Source organism: Plectrocnemia conspersa, unplaced genomic scaffold (assembly GCF_051122295.1).
Source record: "Plectrocnemia conspersa isolate PC_06_02 unplaced genomic scaffold, ASM5112229v1 ptg000001l, whole genome shotgun sequence".
Classification (NCBI taxonomy): domain Eukaryota; kingdom Metazoa; phylum Arthropoda; class Insecta; order Trichoptera; family Polycentropodidae; genus Plectrocnemia; species Plectrocnemia conspersa.
The window spans coordinates 1538388-1560733 of NW_028277165.1; the positions used below are offsets into that span (position 1 = coordinate 1538388).

Here is a 22346-nt window from a genome sequence, read left to right on the forward strand (position 1 = left end):
AAATGTTATGACCATTACTGAAGTATTTATTAAATAAAATTAAACAAATAAAAATATATTGATATGTATTATATTTTGATAACAGATAAATATTTCACAATAAATAAAATTATACAAAATTAATGGCTCGGATTTAAACGATAATAAAATACATAGTTATTTTATCAGATCTATGCTTAGTTTTACACTTGATCCGCTTATTAAAACGCCATCTCCCAAAAACAAACCCTGTTTTGAATTTATCACGCGTTTCCAAGACACGTTTTTTAAGCTTAAAATTGGAGAAGCCAGTTTTAATAACAGTCGCTTTTTAAAATTACTCCCCCCTTTCTTATCTTGTTTCACACTACCAGTATTGCATACTGTTTGTATATCATCTTTGCTTATTGATTCACATTCAACTACAACTTCTTTATTTGGACTTTCTGACCACACTTCCACTCCAAGCTTGTATTCAGAAGACGTTAAACTTGTTCCTTGTGTCCAACACCAAACGACCATTCCTTCATTACTATAATATTAAAAAATAAATATTAGCTAATTTTTAAAAATAACTCTTATATATAAAAATGCAAATACCTTGGATCTCTCTCGAATTTCGGATAAAACCATTCTCCAGTGGAGTGTAAAATCGCTTTACAAGAATTGGAATCATTTTCATCAAAGTATATCGAATCGTCGTATTGCAGTGTTAATTTCATGTTATGGTGCTGTAAAATATGCTTTTGTACATCGCCTGAAATATATTTTATTTAGTTTTAATAATCATTATTTATTTTGAATACACCATAAAACTTGATTAAATACCTTGTATTAATACATCGCAATTAGGATCGGCAGGACAGTGAAATTCCTGTGAATTCTGAATTTCTGATTGAATTTTTGATTCGTCTTCTGTGTCTTCATCGTCGTTGTATTCGGTGATCTCATCATCGTCTATATCAAAAATATTTTTATTTCACACTTATATCTTTATTTACATATAAATATTTAAATAACATACCATGAACAGTTGATATTATAGTAGGCGGTGGTAAACTAGCATAAGATCCACCTGTAGTGCAAGCGACGCTGTTTAGCGAATTACTGCTGTTCTGGTTTATCTGAGCACATCTATTATTTTAAAATAATAAATAATTCTGATCGGGGATATACGTCATAAACCATTAAACCATAATTACCTAGCAATATCAAGGTTTGATAGAGATCTTGAAATATCCCTCTCTTCGTGTAATATCCTTGCTCTCGTCGGAGATCTGGCGGCACTGGCAATGTTTCCAGTTGAACGCGCTCTTCCAGGTAATAACCTAGTAAATTTATTTTATTTAGAATATTTTTTTAATTTTGATTATTTACTGTTTACAATATCAAACCTCTGGAGGAGTCTTTGAGTTCCCCATTTCAGACCTCTAGTGTTTGCGTCGTGTGCCGAAAATTCAGTTGTCTCTCCTTCTTCTCCGCTGCTACTGTTAGATTTGGCTTTAATGTTTATTAATTTAGCATTTCCGAATAAGGTTTCTGTTAATTTTCCCTTTGCTCTATCCCCATGGAGCTCAAAAGCATCGACTACAGAATTGTAAACCTTTGAAAAAAATAAAAACAATTTAAATACAACAACGAATAAAACTTTTACTATACATTTCATTAACTTCTCCTCCAGGAGAAATTGGTGCGCTGTCTTTCTGCTACGATTTATATTGTAAGTAACTATCTGTACTGTAAGAATTGTGTATATTTCTATGTTTAATAAGCAATTTTTAAATATCGAAATCTACCTAGGGTTTTTAAATAGGTTTTCAATTTTCGGAACAAGATTTTCTTATCTCTACTTTTTTCTATGATTTTTAATGGAATTATGATATGAATATATTCTTATTTCTTCCAATTTGAAACGAGTTAAAGAAGTACATTATTGAGATTTTTTTATACCTAATAGGTACCTACTACAAAATTCTCGAGTAATTACAAAAAATATGAATGCATATATTCTGAGCTGCGCAATTAAACACTTTCCTGTAGTTATTAAGTTAATAATAAACTATTGATGAAAAAAATATATATGTAATATTTGCAATAATTAAACCTGATTATATGTAAGTATATTTAAATGTAGATATTTTAAGTAAAAACAGTCAACAAAATAACTTTGTTTACCTTTTTAACATTTTTTGTGGCTCAGCGTAAAGAAAACAACAAACAGAACATAAAAAACACAATATCGAATAATAATATTACAAAATGAACGAAACACAATGCCCTTGATTGATTCATAACTGCGTATTATCTGTCCTTAAAACGCCCAAAGTTAACTATTATTATTAGTTTTAATTTAGATAGCAACAACAGCGATAAATATTCTGATTTATTTAGGTTAGGCCCGTTACAAATGTAGTTATGGCCAAGAGATGTTTGGCCCAAGCCCAGTGAGAATTTATTGCACGTTTTTCTTTATACTGCTGGCTTCCGTACTGCGTCTATGTATAATGTTACATAGAAGACAACATAAAGAGATAAAACTATCTTAAGTATTTTTCTGTTTTTCTGTCCTTCAAGTCACGATAAGACGTCCTTTAATGAAAAAAAATAATTTACTCTACTGTACAAATATAAATATCTATGATATTATTATACCAAATCGACACTTATGTTTATGATTCTATTTATTTATTACTTTGATTTTTATTACCAAAAAATAAATCTCGCTTTGTAAAGAAATGTAGTGAATATTGGTAACAATACTTTATTTTTGAAATCCAAACCATATTCCACAATGTTTTCATCAAATAGATTTCTCACCCAATTCTTGTTTTTGAGATCATCTTATCGTGAAGGGCTTAAAATGCTCTTAAAATATAGTTACTTATCCTTTAAATATTAATGTAATCTCATTTAAACCAGAGAAAATTGGAGAAGAATCAATAATCATCAACGATAAAGAAGAAAGAAGGAAACATGTATATTATGAGTATTACCTCGTCAGCTAGTAGATTTCTGATCGGCTGCGCATGATTATAGGGCGTTCTACACATAGGACAAGCTGATAAAGGTCGTCTACATGGAGCACACACCAGATGCCCCTGAGGGCAAGCTGCCGCAGGTGGTTTCACAGTTCCACAGCAGATGGGGCACTCCAGGGCTGCCAGTACCGAAGCCACGACCGCCGACAAACGCCTCAGGCCATCCGGAAGCGGGCCACAAACCAATGCCTAGAAACACACGATTAATCGATACGCCATACCATAGTAAACAAGACAATTATAATCCAATTAACCTCTGGATCCCACTCTCCGGAAGGCTCGCATGACCATACAAGCAGACGGATTGAATTCACAGAACTCTTCACCAATAGAGCGATGTCGCTCACCTTAAAATTTCAAGATTTGTAAACTCTACCATTATAAAAATATGGAATTATTGCAATTTACCTTTCTCCCCAACAGATCTTCTCCGTTAACCCTCAAAAGGCAATCTCCTTCGCGCAGACCAGCTCTCCCAGCGGCCGATTGCTCGTCAACACTCTTGACCTGAAATGTTAAGGAACATTACAGAAATGACATAGTATAGTGTGTGTCGACATTGATCATATGTAGTGTGAATAAACTGCGATTCAAGGTGAGCGGAGTAAGGTCACTTTTTTTCACCTGAGGCGATTATTGTAGATGAGGTCATATCAGTCGAAAGTATAATAAGAACGAAATAGCAATATTTCAATATATGTATGGTAATAATTTGCATGCATGGTCAAAACTAGTTTTTCATCAGATATAATAGAATAATAGATAAACAATCAATCGTATATGCAACATTGCCGAAATAAGTTTGGGTTTAGTATAATTTGCACATTTGATATTTTCAACACAACTTTCAGCAGAATTCTTAACAAAATAACATATTTGTATGATTTGTTTGCTTTGTTATTTATTATTACTATATATTTTTAACTGAAATGTAAATTTAAACTATCTTCATGGGTATTTTTTATAATGAGTTTCCCTTGACTATTTTATTAACGAATTAAAACCATTGAAAAAGTTTTTTACTACAAATATAACTAAAATATGTTAGTTATATTTTATGACTATGAAATTTTTATATTTATGAAATTTTAGATTATTATTATTTATATTATAATATATATTAAGTCAATTAAAATGTTTTTAGAAGTTACCATAAAAAAAATCATCAAATATTTCAAACGCACTTTAACAAGTTGTATGTTATTTTTCCATAGACCTCCATTCAGTGGCGTAGCTATGGGGGGCGGAGGGGGCGGGCCCCGGGCGGCACTTGCTTGGGGGCGGCATATTCGCGATGGAATCGTCTAGTATGGTTCTCAACCCTGAATAAACTAAAATTTATGAAAATCTACAAATAGCAAGAGCTTAACAATAATCAGTTTATTATTTTAAGAAATGCTGATTTTATGACCTTGCAAAATAAAATGTATCGGGGGGGGGGGGGGCAATTTTAAGGATTTCCCCGGGCGGCACATACCCTAGCTACGCCACTGCCTCCATTCAATCATTAACAAAATCATATCGGGCTATGTTTTAGAGAATTAAAATGTGTACAATGTAGACAAAAATATGTGATGTATGGCTTTACTTTAAGCTTTTTATACAATATCCATTACGTAAGCAATTAAAAATAAACTATTATGGGCGATGATAACAAGGGATACAGTTCAAGCAAAAAAACACTTCACTACTTACTTTAACCATAGATCTTATTTTATTCATTTTTATTTACGTAATTTCGCATGAGTAAGAAATTACTCATTTTTTAACAAGTGGCGAATTCGCCACTCGCTAAAAAGAAAAAATAGAGTATTTAAACAGTTAATAAAGTGTTTCGCTGGTCCTTCAAAGTCCCGGCAAAGCAGTCTTCTCAAGAGTTCAATGTTTCAAGCGAACAAAAAACCGCAGAAAGTCAACGTTTGTTTAATATTATTTATGTACTTTTGGAACCTCGTACAAACTTCCTCAAAGCATATAAAACTATTTTCTTAATTTGTGTATATTCAAGCGGATTTGAAGCACAGGCAAAAAAACATGTAAAATATCCTAAACAAACGATTAGATCTGTTGAATGCGCCTACATGCATAGGCAATGAATATTCTAAATATATAATCAATAGACATACGATTAGACTGTTTCCTAAGTCTAAAGTCAGGACTCACCACTTCACTTCAGACATAGAATAAACGAGAGTTTACATAAAATACCAACCGCTATGAGTAAGCGGTCGATTTCTAACAATGAAGTCACCAGAATCCAAGAGTTCTATGAACTACGAGAATAAACACTAACAACTGAACAAATTAAAAAATAATGTATACTTGATATTTTTAGTTAATGTATACACCCACAAGGCACGCAAATACAAAAGTGGGGAAAATAATGGAGATCTTCATGAAACGTCGTTACTATATACCTTTTTTACTTCTTTGTAAAATGATGCGAATGATGAAATGGAACGGATCACTTCTATATTAATGTTACGTTAACGTTGCATGAAACGACTTATTTTATTTTAAACATAAATTTTGCGTAAGTGTTGCAAGCGTGAAGACGTTCGATCAATTTTTCTTAATTGGTTCATAAAGCAAATTTTATTATTGGCAAGTAAACTTTATTTTATAAGTATGTTATAAGAAGATAATATTTTCGATATTAATATAATTACATTAAACATAAAAATATTTTCCTTATTTAATTTATTTTTTAGAATAAGCGCTTGAGCATGACCCAGTTTGTTGTGATTACAAGTCAATAAAACTAATTTCTATAGTAATTTGAGACTTTCTAAGATTATCTTTCACGCCGGTGCTATATAAGCGCGCGTGCCGGTCGAATATTTTGACGGATGAGTATCACTTTAAAATGGAGCTTAATATTATCCCAAATACTTCCATTCGGAATACATTTCTGCCGCTAAGCGCTGGACTAAAAAGAGCAAGGAAGCTTAATTTCCGAAATCTAAGAGTTCAACACGATCATTAAAGATGACTTAAATAATATGTAATGCAAAAAAGGCTACGGGAACAACACATATCTATGATGCATTGCACAACTCGTACATGAATTTATCTTTTAATTAATATTTTTGTTTATTCAACGTGAATGAGAAAATAGCAACTTATAAGTAAAATATCCATATATTGCAATACGCTGCAAAATACACCTCTGCGCTACTTATAATAATAAAGTACCGCTATAGAAATTGAACATTTTCATGCTACACAGCTAATTATTAAATACCCCTGATGTTTACATTGCGTGAGTTATTTTAACAGGAAATGGTTAAATATGTAAAAAAAACTCTCATTAAAATTTTGACCATGTATGTTCATTATGATAAAGGCAAAAGGAACATAAAATAAGCTTATGTAATTATAAGTTAGTGGTATTATAACAAATTGTCACATAAACAAAATGTTTTAATTATTTAATAATAATATTCTAAAATGTGCGAAACACGACGGCCGACACTGATACTTATTTGATCATGATTCTTATCTGATAAACATTTATGAATTCTTTATATGTCTAATGTTCAATAATAAGGTTAAATAATATGCATTGGCTATAACAAAGTCAAATATGTCATGAATTTATTATTGCTAAAAAGCTTTATAGACACAAACTATTTAGCAGTTCTAATGTCATTTCTTAAAAACGATTCGTCAGCATTCTCCCCCCTCTCTAGAGATCTGATATTTGATACGATGCAACTTTCAATGAACCGAACCAGTTGCGTTTTCGAGCTCGCCTTGAAAGAGAGCACTGCGCGCCCACAAAAGTCGACGAACCCTCGACATTTGCAGTTACTGATTCGCCTCGTTCATCGAGTTACGATATCGCAAGGATCCTCTCGATGACGTTCGGTTGTCGGCCAAAATCATTAGTTGGTTCAACGCTCGGGAAAATTGCCATTTTGCAACGCGGCGACCTTGTCTCGCGTTTGTCACATTAACGATATGATTGAGCTGATGCAAACTCCGAGAGAAGAATCCTTGAATATGCGAGAGAAAGACAAAATATGACACTCACCCACGGATAGGGATCCCACTGGCTTCTGGTGAGGTTGAAACCGACGTTATTCGAGGAACATTCTGGCTTTTTCACCTGAAATCAAACGCAAATAGTGAGTCGGTAAATATTTATATAAAAATAAATTTATGAAACAGTTGTGGTATTTTTAGGTTATTTGATTAGCAATACATGTTTACTTTAATTTTTATAGTATATACATTTCTTCACATATACAAAGACTATAATAAGCTTATGAATAATGTTAGTGATATACATTTTAATGGTTTTAATCTCACATATATAAATAATTTTATCATTTAATTATATTTTATTTTACATTCAATAGAACCATATTAGATATTGAAACAACTGAAAATACATAGCAAAACTTAATTTCTAGTAAAGACAAACTTACAGCAATATTCTAAAATAATCAATAGTCCAACTGTTAAATAATATTATTTTATAGTTTGATAGTAAAATTTAAAGAACGTAGAGATAAATTGTCTACGAGTATCGATTTTAAATGCCATTTACTCATTCGAATGAGTAAATGGCATTTAAAAATAAAATATACATAGATTTTGCGCTGCACGGCTTAGAGCACAGCAGCATTCTAATAAAGTATTAATTTTTAGACGAATATTTAAATGTCAAAAATATAATATTAGCAAAAAATCAAATATAAATATTTACATAGCACTGTGCACATCAGCATTATTTTTGTTAATGGAAATAACAGTTAATGAGTGAAAAAGCATGTTTTCAAGTTGCATAAACAGGGACGTCATATAAATTTGTTTAGAAAAATGCATGTCTTTTAATGAAATACTATGAATCTTAATAAAGTTGAAATATTAAAAAAAACGAGCAATATTGGCAAACTTTTACCCCTCCCCTTTCACTAGAAAACGCTGAAATGAAATTCTCGGGCTATCTATAAAAGAAAATCTAAAAAAACAGTCCCGAATCTACCCCAAAAAATATTTTTTAAAACATGTAATTTCAGTGAAATGATATCGGAATACATTTTCACAGACATGAATTATAAAAATACAACTAAAAAATCTATATGCGTAATTGCTTTCTCATTTAAAAAATTATAATCTTGGCTTTGTTTAGCGATTTTACTTTGAACCCAATGATTTGAAATTGATATGAATATATGAGATGCAATTGAACGTGAAATAAATGATATAAATATATAAATAGCATATCTATATATTATTTGGGTTAGATTTCAATAAAAAATGCTAATAATTTAATATAATATTGGACTATTGTAATATTCTTGGAACTAGGAGATCCCAACATTTTGATGGTCACGATCACTGCCATCAGAACACCAAAAAACTTTTTTGCCTTATACATAATAATATATCTTAGCTAAGTTCAAAAATTAAAAAAAATGGACTGATAAATATAATTCTTAAGGAAAACAGTAAAGAGGTTAAAAGTGTTTTATGTCATATTTACAAATTTAAAAAATAAGGTTTTAAATACTTGTATAATAATATTTATGAAATGAAAGCTGTATTTAGTGCATAATATAATAATCCAAATATGAAATAAAATGTTAATTTTTATTGATTGTGCCACCATTTTATGATTCGTTAAATTCGCATTGATGCGCCATTTTGCTTTCCACAAATTGCGTGTTTTGGCTTTAACGATTAAAAAACTGGCCAATGCCGATTATTGTTACAAAAATGTATCATAATGATAGAAAATTGATAAGTAATGTACCTCGACGAGTCTGATGCATCCGTCCTGGTTTTTATTTTCAGCTCCAATTATCGTAACGTCCGGAAGAGCGTTCGCCGGCAAAGCGGAAACGTTTCCGATCTGCTTTGTATCTTCCGCTAGATCAGCAGGCGTAATAATATCATCCATGTCGTTAACTTTTTGTGTATCTGTTTAACGAAAAACGCGTGAGTATTAAAATTTGCGAAGACACTGCGCTCGTGCAGCATCCGTACTGCTGAGCATCTCGATAGAAACTGAAAGCGGTCCAGTAACCTCGATTCGCTTTTGATCGCGCGTCGTTCTTACTTACAATACGTTTTTACTTCCTAATTACTCCTTAAATGTTTTCAACAGCTGATTATAATATAAACACATTTATTATCAACATAAATAAACAAAAAAATATAGAGGGAAGAGTTGAGCTTTTGTTTATGTTAATAATAATAATATACAAAATGTATTATATGAAGCGTTTAATTTTATAATGTTTAATATGTGCATTAGTCACATATTAAACGTTAATTTTATTTATTTAAAAAAATCATTTTTGTGAGAATACTACATAATTGAGGCCAAATACTATTTCTCATTTTACAAAATTGTACTTCTTACCTACTGTGAATAATAGAAAAAATACGCAATGTGTTGCAATATGTTAAAATTACATAGTAATACTTTTTTATTTTTTTATTCCAGCATTATAAAAAATGTTCCATATTAACAACATGGTTACAATATATTTTTAAATTCCATGTCATACATAATTCTCACCCAATTTTCTTGATTTAAACTACACAGTGTTTATTATTAATAAACAATTTCACTGACTAACTAGAGGTACCCATAATATTTAATTAACGAAACACGTTTGATGTGTTATGCAACATTGCGTTAACTACCTGTTCTTGTTTGATAAATGTTATACAATACTAATTACCTAAGGCTATTTCAGTAACTTTGATGCAGAACATATTTTAACTTTTTTGGTCACTAATTATATAATTGTGCCACTTTAGTACTCAATAATGTAGTACATATTTGATGACATAACGATTTTTTAGTTTGAATCAAGAGTAGGCAAAAAAATTGGCATTGCGGCTTATAGCGCCCCCTCCCCCCATAAAAAACAACATATAATTAACATAATAAAAAATAATAAATAACGCTATTTTGTTGCGCATCTTTAAATTAAATGTTTTTCGAAGGCGGTGATGAAGGCATTTTTAATATCATTGGACGAAAGTACGGATGGTGTACTTAAATACCGCACAATTGGCGATATAAATATAAACTTCAATATCTTAGAAGAATTATTGGCTCTTTAGCCAATAAAAGGAACGATCACTGGAGAAGCCATGGTATATGAAGCCGTAAATACAGTCATTAATAAATTTGACTTGAACTGGAGTTCAATATGTGCAATATACACAGATGGAGCCCCTGCAATGGTTGGCGGTCAAAAAAGCTGAAAATTATTACGCACTCACTATATTATCTCGTCCAATAAATGCAGATGTAAATAGTGCACCTGACAACTTACAGGTGGAATTCATTGCCCTTTATGCAAAAGCATCTGTGCTTTCATCTAAAGTCAAAAATTATTTAAATTTAGCAAACCTCTTATTTAAGCTTGTTTTGATATTATCTGCTATTATTTCGATCCATCGAACAACAATACTTCAAAGTCTTTTTTCCTTTCGGGATACATTAAGCTTGTAACATAACGCAGACATTTTTTTATAAATTCCACACAGCAAAAATTCTGAGCAATTGTTGATTGTCAAATATATTTTACTTTTAATTTTAATTGCTTTATATTTTTCTCTATTTTAAGTAAAAAATAGTGTAATTAAAAAAAAACATTCCAGTGCAAGTTACTAATGTAATTATAAAATATTTTTAAAACATTATATTTTTGAATTAAAATCATATTAACATTTGTTAAATATACAGACATTTTTTTATATAAGTATATATTGTTGTATAATTAAATACATGTACGTACATATGTATGTATTGTATATTGATCATTAATAATCAACATTTTTGTTGATTGAAATTTTCACTGTGCGCATTTTTTGTTTCTGCAATAATCACCGAATCATTCGTTAGCTACCCCTACTTAGTAGGATATGCCGTGATGGTAGGAATGGCTAGATAATTCAAAAGATTTATTTTGCACGTCTTCGCTTGTTCGAAGGATTATCTAGTCATGCTTTCTCATGAACCTGATCATTAACATTACTTTTTAATTTAGAGATTCACCACCCATGTTGAATGTTGTTAGTTTGGTGCAGGAGATCACTGTGCTTTTTTTTTACATACGATGCTTGTCGACTACTCCACGGTGTTAAATGCCGTGATGGTCTGTATGTGCGGATGAATATTTTGATATATTATATTTATATAAAATTCAGATAACACATGAACTGAAGCCCAGAAACCATGGACAGCGAAGAATTTACCCAGATTGCATGTTAGAGCAGCATGAAGTTGATGCTGATTTTTCAGAGAAAATCATTCATTCTCTGATGAGGCAAATTTCATGTTAACAGGCAAAATTGCCGCATATGGGGCGAGAAATATTCTCATGTGATTCACGAGAGACCATTACATGCCCAAAACTGACTGTCAAGTTCGCGTTGTGGTCAGGTGGCGTCATTAGGCTTAACATTTTTGAAAAAATAAAGGTCGGAGCGCTATAGGCGCATGATAACCGGTTGTTTGTGGCACGAAATCAAAGATATTGATGTGAAAGATACGTGGTTCCAACAAGACGGCGCAATTTACCACACATCGAGTGCAACGTTGGATGTTTTGCGTGAAAAATTCCCAGGTCGTTAGGATTGTGTCTACGCCGACAAACCCGAAACGCTGCAGCTCCTAATAACCAACATCCGCTAAGATACCACCAAAAATGTACGAAAAAGTCATCAAAAATTAGATGGAAAGGATCGGCTACTGCCAAGGTTCAGAAGCGGACATTTATTTATTATTATTTTACATAATTAATGTAATACATCAAATGTTCGATTAATAAAAGAAATCCTTATATGTGTGATCATCCTTTATGACTAGGTTTACCATATGTCCCGGTTACCAGCTCTTCCAGCACCATGTCGTCCAATCTAGCACATGAACCAAAATTTTCCTGACGGTCATTTTTTAGCTCTCACCATTTAATTTATACATCGCACCAAATAATCTGTAACAACTTTTTTTAACTGTCCAATTTAGAGTTTTATAAATATGGTTAACTTATTTATGACGTACTGGAGAAACTAAAAATTATTTATACATAATACAAGATATATACATTTTTATTATTAATTAAATCTCGAACACTATATACCTAGTATAATAATTAAAATAACAATATGAATAATTATAAATTCTATATGATTATATGCAAAGATATAAAATATTGTATATCATAGCTGTTTTATATTTAGAAAGTGATTAAGGCTAATTTTTATTGCTCACAGACAATTAAATAATTAGATAATGTATATTTGAAATAGCGAGCGTTGAACTCTATGTAACGAGTATTTACTTATTTGCGTAAATCCCTAGCGACAGCTCGAGTGTTCCGGGTTGGTACGCGGGCTGCCACCAGTCTGAGCCACCAGGTTGATTCTATTTAGCTCTTTCCGCAACAAATCTGTTGCTTTTTTTATGACATTCGATAATCTAACCGTCGACTACTTCGAAATGAACCCCGGACGTCGAGGAAACCTGACATTTGTCCACTTGCGAAAAGTGAAAGATGAACAATGTAATCATATATAAAAAATAAATTAACTCGATTTATTACTCGTCGACTTATTTACGCTCACTTTGCACCGCACGCGTCCAATTCGATTTAAATTAATATGTATTTTTTTCACAGCGTTCTGATGACTTTTTCTAAAATAAACGATGCAAACCGATGGAAGCCCACTTGCCTCCTTTAGGGAGATACACAAGAATGCGTATCTCAAAATAGTTCCTCCCGCTAATAATAACAAATTGTTACCGATCAATCAAAGGGTAATTTTTACTCATTTATACTATATATCTTTTGTATGTGAAATTAACGGTGTATTTGTATACAGAAAGGGTCGCCGGAACGATGGTGGATAGTTTTTTGCGTGCACGGCGATATAGAGCCTTATTTAGAAGGCTATTTAGACACCAGCGCGGCGACGACTCACATGCCCAGATGGAGGACTTCTTTAAAGCACACTTTGCACGTTTCCGGTAGCGTCGGTCCGGCTAAACCGCACACTGAATACGAGTTCGTTATTACTCTTCAAGATGGCGTTATTAGATTGATTGCGCCAACATGGTAGTCATTTTTAATTAAATATATATATATACAATATAAGCTATTACTATATTATAAACATGTTTTATATTTCAAGGGAATCTATGCAAGACTGGGTGGACACTTTGAGGAACAAGTTGCGAGAAATGAAGATCGTTTCTCCCAAAGAAAACGTGTATTCCAAAGGTCCGGAGCAATGCAAACCCAGAGCTCCGACGAGAGATCCGACTTCGCCGTTACCGGCGCCGCCTCCGGGGCCGATTGTCCGAGTTCCCGGCACCGAACCTTCCATCAGGCCTTCCGCGGGCTCCAACGAAGAAAGCCTCGCTATAAACGAAACTTCCGATAATAATCCACAAGGCAACTCTTCCACTCCTTACGAAAGTACAGCTGATAGAATCGCAATAGAAATAAGCGACGTCTCTCCGACGATAATCGAAACCGTACCTGACGATCCTCCAATAGTTAGATCTGAAGACGTGTCATCTATCAGCGTCAATAGCGATGTAGAAAACGATAGTTTGATCAATAGACTTGCCGTTTTAGGCGAACCATCAACTTCAGCGTCAAACGACGATTTAGATTACATTGACGATGCAATAAATAACATATCAAATGAAAATGTCGAATTTTTAGCGACATCGGCTAACGTTTCCGGTATGAATATCTGCTTAGGCGATTCACTGCTCGAACACCGAATCAAGAATGAAGCCGATAAAGAGTTGTTTGCTGAGTTTGATACGTACGATGCGAACGAATCGACGAAAATTTCTATCACCGATAAAGATGTCAAAGCGAAATACTCGCAAGTTAATATAAGCGCTAAAACATCTAAATCAACAACTAATATTATTGCATCATCTAGCGCCGATAATGTTATTCCAATCGTTGATAACACACTCGAAAGTTCATCTACTACGTGCATTGTTACTACTGGGAATGTTCGGGTCAAGCCACAAGTCAAACCGAGAACGATCGTTCCTGTTAGTATTTTATCATCGGTGGCGGTGAACGAGATCGAGCCGGAGTCGATGCAGTACGATAACGCGAGTGGAAGAATGGAATCGAATAAAATCAAAGAAAAGCCTAAGATTATCGAAAGGTAAAGCATTAGATTACATTTTTTTATATTAATATCAATTTTGTATCCAGAAATATCGAAAAGAACGTAACACTAATAGCATAATTCGTACCAAAGAACAAGTTCATATCTAATACATAATTCAATTGTTGTATTTCATAAAATCAGACAGCATGCTATTTAGAAAGTGGCCTTTATAAACGAAACCATTGTGGTCACTTCCCAAAGATACAAAAGATACGGGTGATAAGACGGGAATGCCTTTTGTGTGGGCTTGGTCTGCTAATGGCGAAACCAAGACGGCGGGCCATCTGCGAGGTGGAGGTCTTACAAATTAAGGGCATAGCCCTGGCGCAGGGCCCGACTTATTTAAGGAAGGATGGAATTTCTCGTATTATTAAAAATATATCTGATTCTTAAACCTTTAGGAGTGGCAGGTTATTTAGCAAAGTTTCGCGAAAAGTGCCAATAATCCACTAAAAAGTAAAGTAATGAAAATAATATTTATTATTGCAATTTAAAACTCCTCATATGTTACCACACGAAAATTAGTAAAAAAAAAAATCTTTTTTGAGAATTTTCAATGGGCAGTTGGAAAAATAAATTCTGTATGTGACAAAAGATATTAGAAGTGTATTTTGATATAAAATAAATAAAATACCTTTTAATAATAAACACTAAAAAAAGGTCAATAAAATATGTACATATGCTGTGGAGTCGGAGTCGTGATATTTTAGGAGGAGTTAGAGTTGTAAAAAATCGACCGACTCAAACTCCTTTTTATAAATTTATTTAATTTTTATTTAACATATATGTATAATTTTTTGTACTTTTTTTACTATTTTTCTGAATTATCTTTGTGTAATTTTGTTCTTTTCACTGTAACAAATGTATCCGTTTATAAGTGCCGTTTCAATTAAGAAATGCCAAATTACTTTGTACCATTGTTTTACTTCTGTCAAAGTAACGGTTTTTTCACATTTATTGGGCCTCATTTGGTTCGTACGTGGACATTTGTTACACCTACATTACCTACGGTAGAGATCATATTGCCCCTTCCTGTATCTTCCCATGTACAGGCTAGAGTTTTCTTATCTTTTCTCTCCCAGATGACATTTTTAATATCGGAAGGTAGCTCTTTTCTATTTATTTGAACTGTCCCACATACTTTTTTTTTCTTTTTTTTTAATTATCCATGTATAATATATGGCCATTATTTTCAAACCCTTCGATTGGTTACAACTCTATATGCAAGTCCTTCTTTGGGATTTAGTTGCCCTTTCTTAGTGTATACAACAAATTTGTCTCCAAATCGGAGAGTGACCATAGTTTTATTCACTACTTTGTGCTTGGTTTTGTTGGACAATATTACTTCAAGCTCAATTATGGATCCTTAACATTCTCTATTATTGTGCAATCAGTGAGGTGTGCATGTAACTAGTTTATTTAGCGGTTGTGGCAATGCATCAAAGTAATCTTCGAATTCACTTTCCTCTCCATCTAAGAAACTCATCTTTGAGTGGGGAGAAAAACTGGATTACTTATTCCAATATGAAATGCATACAGTAAGAGTTACCTTATAATTTTAATATAATGAAATATTCATAAAAATCTTAGTGCACTGATGCGAACAACACCATTCAGACCTGAAACACAAATAATTATGTTAAAATTATATTGTTTTGTAAATATTTTTTGTAGATAAAATCCCATTTCACAATTTCATTGATTGCTTTATTGCTTTCTTTATGAATGACTAAAAAAAAGAAAAGTATTTTTTTAGTACATATGATATATTCAAAACAAAGTATATTTTTCTAAAGAATGCATTTTTGCATTCTTAGAAAAATGTATTATGTAATTTATTTTGAATGATGGTGACCTTTTTTTTAGCGCTTTCAGGAATTTGTCATCATATAAAAATTCAAAGATAGTTTTTGAACAAATATTTCAATGATGACTTTTTTTTAGCTTTCATGACAATCTGTTCTCCAGTTGCCTTCTCTTCAGGGCTGTGGAGTCGTTGGAAATTTTCTGATTCGAATTTAAAATTTTCGATAAGATGATCTTAAAAATATTCAATTTATTTTAAATTATTTATTTATTTAAAAGTATTTTCTTTATTTATTTATTTAAAAGTATTTTCTTTATTTATTTATTTAAAAGTATTTTCTTTATTTATTTATTTAAAAGTATTTTATTTATTTATTTTCATGTAAATTTTATTTATTTATTTTCATGTAAATTTTATTTATTTATTTTCAATCATGTTATCGTAAAAGTATAGAGTGACAATGCGGCTTCTTCTTGAAAAATAAGACTAAATCAGTTTTTTTTGGCGATTCCTTGTAAAACTAGCAGACAAATAAAAAATTTAATTTCTTCTTTATTTGTATCTGTTCCATTTCCAAAGTCTAGAACGTGGTTATATTCAAGATTATTTTCCAAAAACTGTTCAAGATAAAACAGAGCGTTATTTGCCAGAAGAGTCGGTATAGTTTTCTTTTTCGTCATCTTCAGTGTCACTATTATCACTTACATCGGTAGTATATTCATAATCACTATACGATTCTATCTGATGAAGTTATAATACGTTTTCGTTTTTTGTTTGTTGAGCTTATTATTTTGTCTGTATATATATTTCGTAAAAAAATGGTTTATAAAATATATTATACATGAAAAACGCCCATGATGAACTATTACACCTGCTCTGGTTCATTAACGAAACGTAACTGACGTCAGCGGAACACAAATGTATTATAAACATGTGGTACGATGACTTGTGCATCTCTGTAACGAAATAAATCGTCCCGCCCGAACAGGCATATCAAAAACATCTATCGGAAGAATTATTACATCCTGCCCGTTTCTACTTTGTTTAATGTCAGACGTAATAATACGTCCTGTCCTGTTAACATGTTAAATAATGACGTTGAATCTGGCAAATTTACCAGAATTAATTTTCTTTATAAGAACAACCCATTATATTTTTTTATCTCATATTTCACACTAAATACAATTAATTTAATATTTATATTTTTATTATTTCAGAAAGAAAATTCCATATAATAGAAGTCAGTCATCGAAGGAGTTCTATACGAATACGTCGCCCATCGATACTCAAGATAATGAAAATGCCGTAACTAATGTTACGATCATAACTGTATCCAATCATTTGAATCATCGTAGCGCCAGCGATTCTAGTCAATCGAACGAAACCGATAAACAAACAGTCAAAATCAATAGTAATAATTGTACATCAGAGCGCAACTATATAAACTATCCGATCAGTTTTACGAGTGAGACTAATCATAATTCGCTTCCAGTGTATTTAGAAGGCAAAGCCGAAGACAAAGTCGTTCCGTCCATAGCAGAAGACGGCATAGTCTTTAGAGGAGTTTCTAGCTTAGAAGTCAACAGTAATAACAATAAAGCTTCGAGTACGGTATTGCCGAGTCCCGGCTACGGACACATCAGGCACAGTACGACGATCGGTGTTCCTCCGCCCGAAACGACCAACTCTTTCCAAACTCCAAACATTCCTAGCACCAGTAGGGTGACCACGTTTGATATATCCGCCGACGACTCAATATTGAATTCAGATCGTAAACAATCGTTTTCCACCAACCAGTCCATAAATATATCGTGCAAAGACAATAACAAACCGCAAGCTGTGAAAGTGTCGCAGAAAGCGACCATTTCCATCAACAAACCGGAAACTTCGAATCAAAGTAACGAAGGTGAAACGTCCAACAGACAGGCGGTGAATCGAGCTAGAGAAGATTTTTATGAAAGCGTATTCACGCCGACTCCTAGAAACATTCAAGTGTCTACCGACGATACTTCGAACAAGCCCGGTTCTTCTTCATTTTACATCGGACAGCATAATCTAATAAAGCCAAACGTTAGAGTGACCAATAATAATAAGAATCAAACTGAATATGAGTTTTTATCGTGGAACGGCAGCAATATCTCCAACGGTAACTCACAAACTCACGTTAACGCCGAGCATCAAAGAGTTGCGGTCGAATCTAACGAACGAATCCAAGAAAGTAATAATTCTAATAGTAATCATATGGAAGTTAATCCTTTAGCGGCTAGGAGGAATACGAAGGAAGACATTTCTTCGGATAGACCGAGAGGACTTTTTACTCGCGGTCTTACTGAGCTGTCCATCATGTCTAGATTTAGAAACATGAGTCATCTGAATTCATCCAGATCTCCACTGTTGAAAAACAGTCAGTTTTATTCATACGAAGAAGTAGATCCTGCTCAGGGTACGTCGACTGATAATCAGCCCGACAACGTTAAAAAGAATAAGCATTTCGCCGATAAGTTCAATCTCATATTCGGCAAACATCACGATGATAAATCTGGTAAAGATAAATTAATCGCCAAATCTTCTAATCCTTGCGATAGAGTTAAGATTGAATCGTCACTGAGAAGAAATTGGTCTGAACACAACGATAGAACGGTTTTACCGATGGTTAAACATGCTTTGCATTTGAAAGTAAGCTATAATGTTATGTTACAAATATATATGTTGCCTTTTTTTATTCAATATAATATTTTATTCAAGGAGAAAAAAACACGTACTCCATTAGGCGAAAGTTCTTCTCAAAACGTATCAATCAGTCCTTCGATAAGAGAAGAACAGCAATTGAGACGAAGAAGTAATTCATTCAGTGAAGGACGCACCGTAACAAGTATGTAGAATCATACTGTATTAGGTGTAACTTAAAAATATCTAACTTTCGGTAATTTCAGATGAAAATAGTTCAGCAACGATCGAAGCACCAAAACCGACATATCAGAACAATATGGGTAATAATAACTATGGGTATTGTGGATTGATATTAATGGTTTTAATTGACGATTGAAATTTTGTAGAAACAGTTAATGCTCCGTTATTGTTGCGTCCAATGGGATTACGAGAACAACAAGTTGCTAAATTGCGAGGCGAGATGGCTCATGCTGGAGGAGTCAGACTGCGGCTACGATCTGGCGATTGTCCTGGTGAAGCGATGGCAATGGCTGACGCTTACGGAACTGTTTGGTGAGTGTTGTAAAACATTTATGATATATTTAGTCTCTTAAGGAGTTCATACCTGTTACTTGTTTAATACTGAATTTTTAAATTACTTGGTTTCGCTATACAAAAAAAAGAGCAACATACAAAATAATTGTTCATTAAAACGATACTGTTGGACAAGTTAGGTAAGAGCGAATGCACATTGCTCAGAACAGTGAATACCCCATGAATAACTCTTCCGAAAATTTACCTTGAATAAATGTACAAACAGTTTTTTGATTGTGATAAAAATAAAATTGTTGTAGGGTCTGTGGCTGGAAGCAAAAGACTCATCCGCTTCTATACAACGCTCTTCACATCGGAGATAGATTAGCAACAGTAGGAGGTGTGCCTATTACCAGTGTCCGGCAAGCTAAGCGTGCCCTTAAAGACACTACTTCTGGATTACATTATGTAAATATTTATATTTATTTTACACGGATTATCAAGTATCGATAGCAAAATAATTTATATTAAATCAGGTGGAGTTAGTCATCAAAAGATTGCCGCATGGTCGAGTGTACGCCTTGAAGAAAGATTCTGATAGTCAAGAGCTAGGTATTTACTTGAAAATATATTTTTTTATAAATTATATTTGCATATTTATCGTTATTTTCCGTTTAGGTCTCATCACCGAGTGTGCTAACATCGTCAATGTGTTACCAGGAAGTCCAGCTGCTTTAGGTGGAGTGCCTGCTAATGGAACTCTAACAGAAATAAACGGAAGACCTTTAAATCTCTTACTGAAGAAGGTTTGTAACTCTGCTAGCTCTCGTATCTCCCCAGTGATGAGTGAAACGTTTATTTTCCATAGAGAGACTAACATATTTTTTATTTTTTAGGGTGACACTCAAGTACGTGACCGTTTGAATGCCATAGGCAGAGAAGTGTCCATTCTTGTGCAGCCTACTGAATTTGTGATGCTCTTGCGAAAATCTCTAAGTAGCATCAGAAGTCACAAAGATTACATAGTCCAATGAAAAAAAATAAAACAATGTAACCATTCTTATACGTAATACTCATCCTTCCATTTTTGATTAGACGCAATTTATATTATATAAAATATGTACGATATATTACCATATCAATTTTTACAGAAGCTTTAAGCACGTCAGATATATTTTTAGTCTGACTATTTTTATATACATATATATTTATTATGTGTAGGATTTTTTACACAGCAATAGTCAAAATTTTAGCCAATACAGCGCAAGACTCACTAGCTAGCACAGAATTGTAGTTAGGTAATATTTTTCTAGGTAATGCATATTTATTGATGAAATGAAATTTTTATTAGCGAATTATGAATAAATTCTGTGCAATAACGTGTATATGTGTGTGAACGTGTCGTGTCTGTGCGAGGAGTGAGGATTTGCGTAATCCGTTTTTGGTTTACGTTACGAAAGTGTCAGTCAATAATATTTTGTAATGTATGTGCAACTAACGATAAACATGGCGTAAACGTTTACTATTTATAATTATTGAAATTACTCTATATCGTTTTTTTTTCTTTATTTAATATTATCTGCATTCGCTATTTTATTTATATATTCTATATTTGTGTAATACGGTTATATTAAACTTGAAATGGTTTTGGTTTTAACAAAATATTCTAATTGCACATTTGGCTCGAAAATTATTTATTAATTGAAATTTTATTTATCATGCAGTCCAAGAGATGAACTTTGTATATATTTTGTATATCTTTATATTTATATATGCATATTTTTTGTACATTTTTTTTACTAAATTACGATCGGACTGTAATATCTATTAACTGTGATTATAAAATATCAAATTTATTACAATTTTATTTTTTTAATAGCCTATTTTTGTAGGCTTATAACAAATAACCAGTGATGCTATTTCAGAATCGGTTAAATGCTACAGAACATATAAAAATAATAAGATAAAATTAAATTGAAGACTTTTCTGCATAAAAATAATATTTGTATCAAAATCTTCCTAAAATACACAATAGTTGCTCTTTTGTCTTACATATAAAATTCAGCAATATTATTATTACTGCAACTTTTTGTGCTAATTATTCATAAATTCGCTTTATGCACTCATTTTTTCGCGTTTCGCTTTCACCGAATCAAGGCCTGCCAGTTTAGAGAAATCAAAGGTATTTATTAGAAAAGAATATTATTAAAATAATATTAGTTAAATTATTGCTAAAATGAATCGACAAATAAAATTTAAAATAAATTATCGCATTTATTATACCCAAAACTTGGCGGCAATCTGGTAACACTGATGTGACAGCAGCGGAGGGCAACCTATGCTTTTGGTGGACCTCGACAGGAAAACAACGGCTGGTGGTGCTTCGTCCACTTCGTTCACTCGCATATACATACATATTTCAATAACAAACATGTAAACTATACTTTTAATAAAAATAATTAAGATTTAAGCCTTTATCGATTGAATCGAAATAAGTAAATAATTTGCACTTCGGTGATGATATTAATAATTTCGCTAATTCAAAAGCGAGGAAAATAAAACTTGAGATGTGTTTTTCTATTTCAAGTTCAAGTATATATATATTTAAATTAGTACCACAAATAAATGTGACGTTTTATTGTAAAATTGAATTTAACATTTGTATTGTTTTAAAACAATTTTAATTTTGTACAACTAAATAATTTGCATTATAAAATTAATTCTTTAATTATGTTGCTGTTAAAAAAATGATATATAAATGAGGGTCATATTTGATGTTTGCCAAGGGCGCTAAAATCATTGCTACAGCTCTACTGATCAGACAGTTTATGAGGTCAGTTTTAAAAACTGGCTTCTAGCAATTTATATGCGGACTTTAATTTCATCATCTTTCAATTCTATCTCCGTTCAAGGTTAAGCTTACTTGGCTCACGAAGAGCATTCTTATAAATATAAATTTTGTTTTATTGATGTTTATTCGTAGGGTACACTAGGGACGTGTTTAAGAAAATATTTTTTCAGAAGTGTCGAGATCAGTTATCCCTTACTCTAGATAAACAAATTATCAGAATTTATATGCGTTTGTAATAATTCTTAAACTTTTGTTTTATGTTGATTATGTTGGGATCTTAAGTTTTCCTCCTTGCTAATATTACGCATTT

The 22346-nt window shown here is 32.3% G+C and overlaps 2 protein-coding genes across 6 annotated transcripts; one reads left to right on the forward strand and one right to left on the reverse strand.

Annotated features, from left to right (window-relative positions):
• Positions 1-54: 54 nt before the first annotated feature.
• Positions 55-8928, reverse strand: LOC148238337 (uncharacterized). Its single transcript, XM_088197851.1, has 11 exons — positions 8782-8928; positions 7054-7128; positions 3426-3524; positions 3272-3364; positions 2973-3206; positions 1374-1582; positions 1182-1307; positions 1004-1113; positions 808-936; positions 580-736; positions 55-511 (listed from the first exon to the last, which is right to left on the reverse strand). Exons 1-11 carry the CDS (start codon positions 8926-8928, stop codon positions 157-159), a joined length of 1734 nt encoding a protein of 577 aa, XP_088053977.1. The 3' UTR covers positions 55-156.
• LOC148238338 (uncharacterized) lies at positions 6753-21047 on the forward strand. 5 transcript variants are annotated; one of them, XM_088197627.1, is made up of 14 exons: positions 6753-7147; positions 8823-8966; positions 12355-12556; positions 12671-12810; positions 12876-13108; positions 13185-14189; positions 17220-18678; positions 18748-18874; positions 18936-18992; positions 19059-19224; positions 19506-19653; positions 19722-19797; positions 19864-19991; positions 20082-21047. In XM_088197627.1, exons 4-14 carry the CDS (start codon positions 12700-12702, stop codon positions 20217-20219), a joined length of 3648 nt encoding a protein of 1215 aa, XP_088053753.1. In that variant the 5' UTR covers positions 6753-7147; positions 8823-8966; positions 12355-12556; positions 12671-12699; the 3' UTR covers positions 20220-21047. The 5 variants fall into 5 exon arrangements, with proteins under 5 accessions (XP_088053753.1, XP_088053771.1, XP_088053743.1 ...); XM_088197645.1 differs by lacking the exons at positions 8823-8966; positions 12355-12556 and having other exon boundaries at positions 6753-7155; XM_088197617.1 differs by lacking the exons at positions 8823-8966; positions 12355-12556.
• Positions 21048-22346: the final 1299 nt, after the last annotated feature.

Bases quoted from the DNA above. Each gene is read 5' to 3' on its own strand.
- LOC148238337 (XM_088197851.1), bottom strand. From the start codon at position 8,928: ATGGATGATATTATTACGCCTGCTGATCTAGCGGAAGATACAAAGCAG. The intron at 7,129-8,781 runs GTACATTACTTA...GTTTGATTTCAG, and splicing joins GATGCATCAGACTCGTCGAG to GTGAAAAAGCCAGAATGTTC. The intron at 1,583-2,972 runs GTAATACTCATA...TTTTTTTCAAAG, and splicing joins GAAATCTACTAGCTGACGAG to GTTTACAATTCTGTAGTCGA.
- LOC148238338 (XM_088197645.1), top strand. From the start codon at position 12,700: ATGCAAACCGATGGAAGCCCACTTGCCTCCTTTAGGGAGATACACAAG. The intron at 18,875-18,935 runs GTATGTAGAATC...CGGTAATTTCAG, and splicing joins TGAAGGACGCACCGTAACAA to ATGAAAATAGTTCAGCAACG. The intron at 19,798-19,863 runs GTATTTACTTGA...TTTTCCGTTTAG, and splicing joins TTCTGATAGTCAAGAGCTAG to GTCTCATCACCGAGTGTGCT.